Source organism: Ylistrum balloti, unplaced genomic scaffold (genome assembly GCF_031769215.1).
Source record: "Ylistrum balloti isolate Yb309-2 unplaced genomic scaffold, AGI_CSIRO_Ybal_v1 Utg369886, whole genome shotgun sequence".
Lineage (NCBI taxonomy): Eukaryota > Metazoa > Mollusca > Bivalvia > Pectinida > Pectinidae > Ylistrum > Ylistrum balloti.
The window spans coordinates 489,374-491,201 of NW_026782021.1; the positions used below are offsets into that span (position 1 = coordinate 489,374).

Genomic DNA, 1,828 nt, shown 5'->3' on the forward strand with positions numbered 1-1,828 from the left:
TTCATCAAAATATTCGTCCTTTGAGTTAGTCACAGATGTGGGAATGAATGAATGTCCAGTGATGGATACGTTGTTGCTCACTTACGATTAACACTAGTTGTCCATAAATCCTTTCACCTCCAAAGTCTGAGACAATAGTCATGCTATATAAAAAATAATAATCCACGGGACTACACGTTCCTTCACACGTGCATGCGTCCATCACGTATTTTACACGTGTGTAACGTTCATATCCAAGCTACTCGATCACTACTTAGTATGTTCACGAGTATACGTACTTTCTATGATTTCTCACACATATTTACAGAGGTAATATTGATACAGTCATACGAGTAAACACTGGCTCATTGAATCCCCATAATGTTTACCATGGGGTAGTCCACCCCATAATAACACATTTTACACAGGTCCATTTTCCTGCAATACATATCCAATACAGGTCTCTTTCCTGTGTTATCATATTTTCTGTTCAAAATCCCAGTAAAGGCTTCCTTACGCAGGATGATAAGTTCACACGATGAGAATGTCGATGAGGCTCCGAAGGATGATGATGAAAGTTGCCGTACAACACTCGCGTGCATTAGCTAAGCAGCAATTCTGATGGAACTTGGATGTCGAGGTCTAAACCGTCTGATGAAGCGATGTCCTCCGAACTTAAGAAGTCTTCTGGTGCAGAGGCAGAGGAGGGACTAAGACACAGATCCTCCTCCCCAGAGGACATGTTGGACGACCGAGAAGAGGATGCGTCAGAGTTGAGGTCGTCCTCGTACCCGAGACTGTTTCGTAATGCGGATATATAGTTCATGGCTAGTCTGAGTGTGGTGATTTTTGTCATTTTGGATGAAGGACATGCCTCGATGTCCGGTAAAACTCCCTTTAATACTTCAAAAGCTGCATTAATATCCTCCATACGACCCCTCTCTCTGGAATTGGCTGCTTTCCGGCGGTATTTACTCAGTGGAGGTGGTTTTGACTTCGGCTTCGGCTGTTTGGCCTCTTTGCGTTTTCTTTCACTAACGACCCTGTTCACGAGAGAACTGCGTCGAAAGTTATATTTTTCTCCAAATTCACTGGTCATGTCTTCAGCACAAGAGAGGGAAGAGGTAGACGTCTCCGAACTTTTTTTGGTTCTACATGGCCTTTTAGAATCCTCCATGATTATATAAGTCCACGATGATACACTTGACAATATCTGTTTTACAGAGTTAAGAGTTGTCTACATAACTCAACACATGACAGCTCCGGCCGTGTGTCCTGTCACATCCTCACTGTCGCGCGGTAAAGTCTACACTACCTGGTGTTCGGATTTATATCGCTTGTTATGGCCGATGAACACTCCACGCTCTATTGTTATTCATATTTGGCTCATTGAAGAGTGCCAGCCCATACTCATTCACTTGTAGTAGGTAGTACACTACTTTTATCAATGGGCTTACGATTGTATGTATTCAGAGCTTTAACACTAGTCGTGTACAAGGAGCCATCATGGGACTATCGCTACCCGTTCACCGACACAAACCATTACGCTGCTCTCACGTTAGAAAGCTATAAGTCTGTTTATTTGTGTGATTTAACATATAAAAGAATGACTAAAAACCTTTTTTGTGCAATCCTGTAATGATATCCTTGTACAGTAGTTCCTTTTTATCAAGCTAGTAAAACTTAACACATTCATAAGTTAGCACTGCAGTATCTCGTCAATCTGGATACTCTTTAAAAACAAAAACCCATTTAACTAACACAACATGCTTTGTGGTTTGGATGATCTCCATTCCAAACAGAACCTGGCGGGGTTGCTGCTCCCTCAGATATGTAGGTTGGGCGCCGT

At 42.3% G+C, this 1,828-nt stretch overlaps 1 protein-coding gene across 1 annotated transcript; it reads right to left on the reverse strand.

Moving 5' to 3' along the window:
* Positions 1 to 580: 580 nt before the first annotated feature.
* On the reverse strand, positions 581 to 1,156 carry LOC132546366 (helix-loop-helix protein delilah-like). The gene has a single exon (XM_060210080.1). The coding sequence runs from the start codon at positions 1,154 to 1,156 to the stop codon at positions 581 to 583; it is 576 nt and encodes a 191-aa protein (XP_060066063.1).
* Between the last annotated feature and the right edge of the window lie 672 nt (positions 1,157 to 1,828).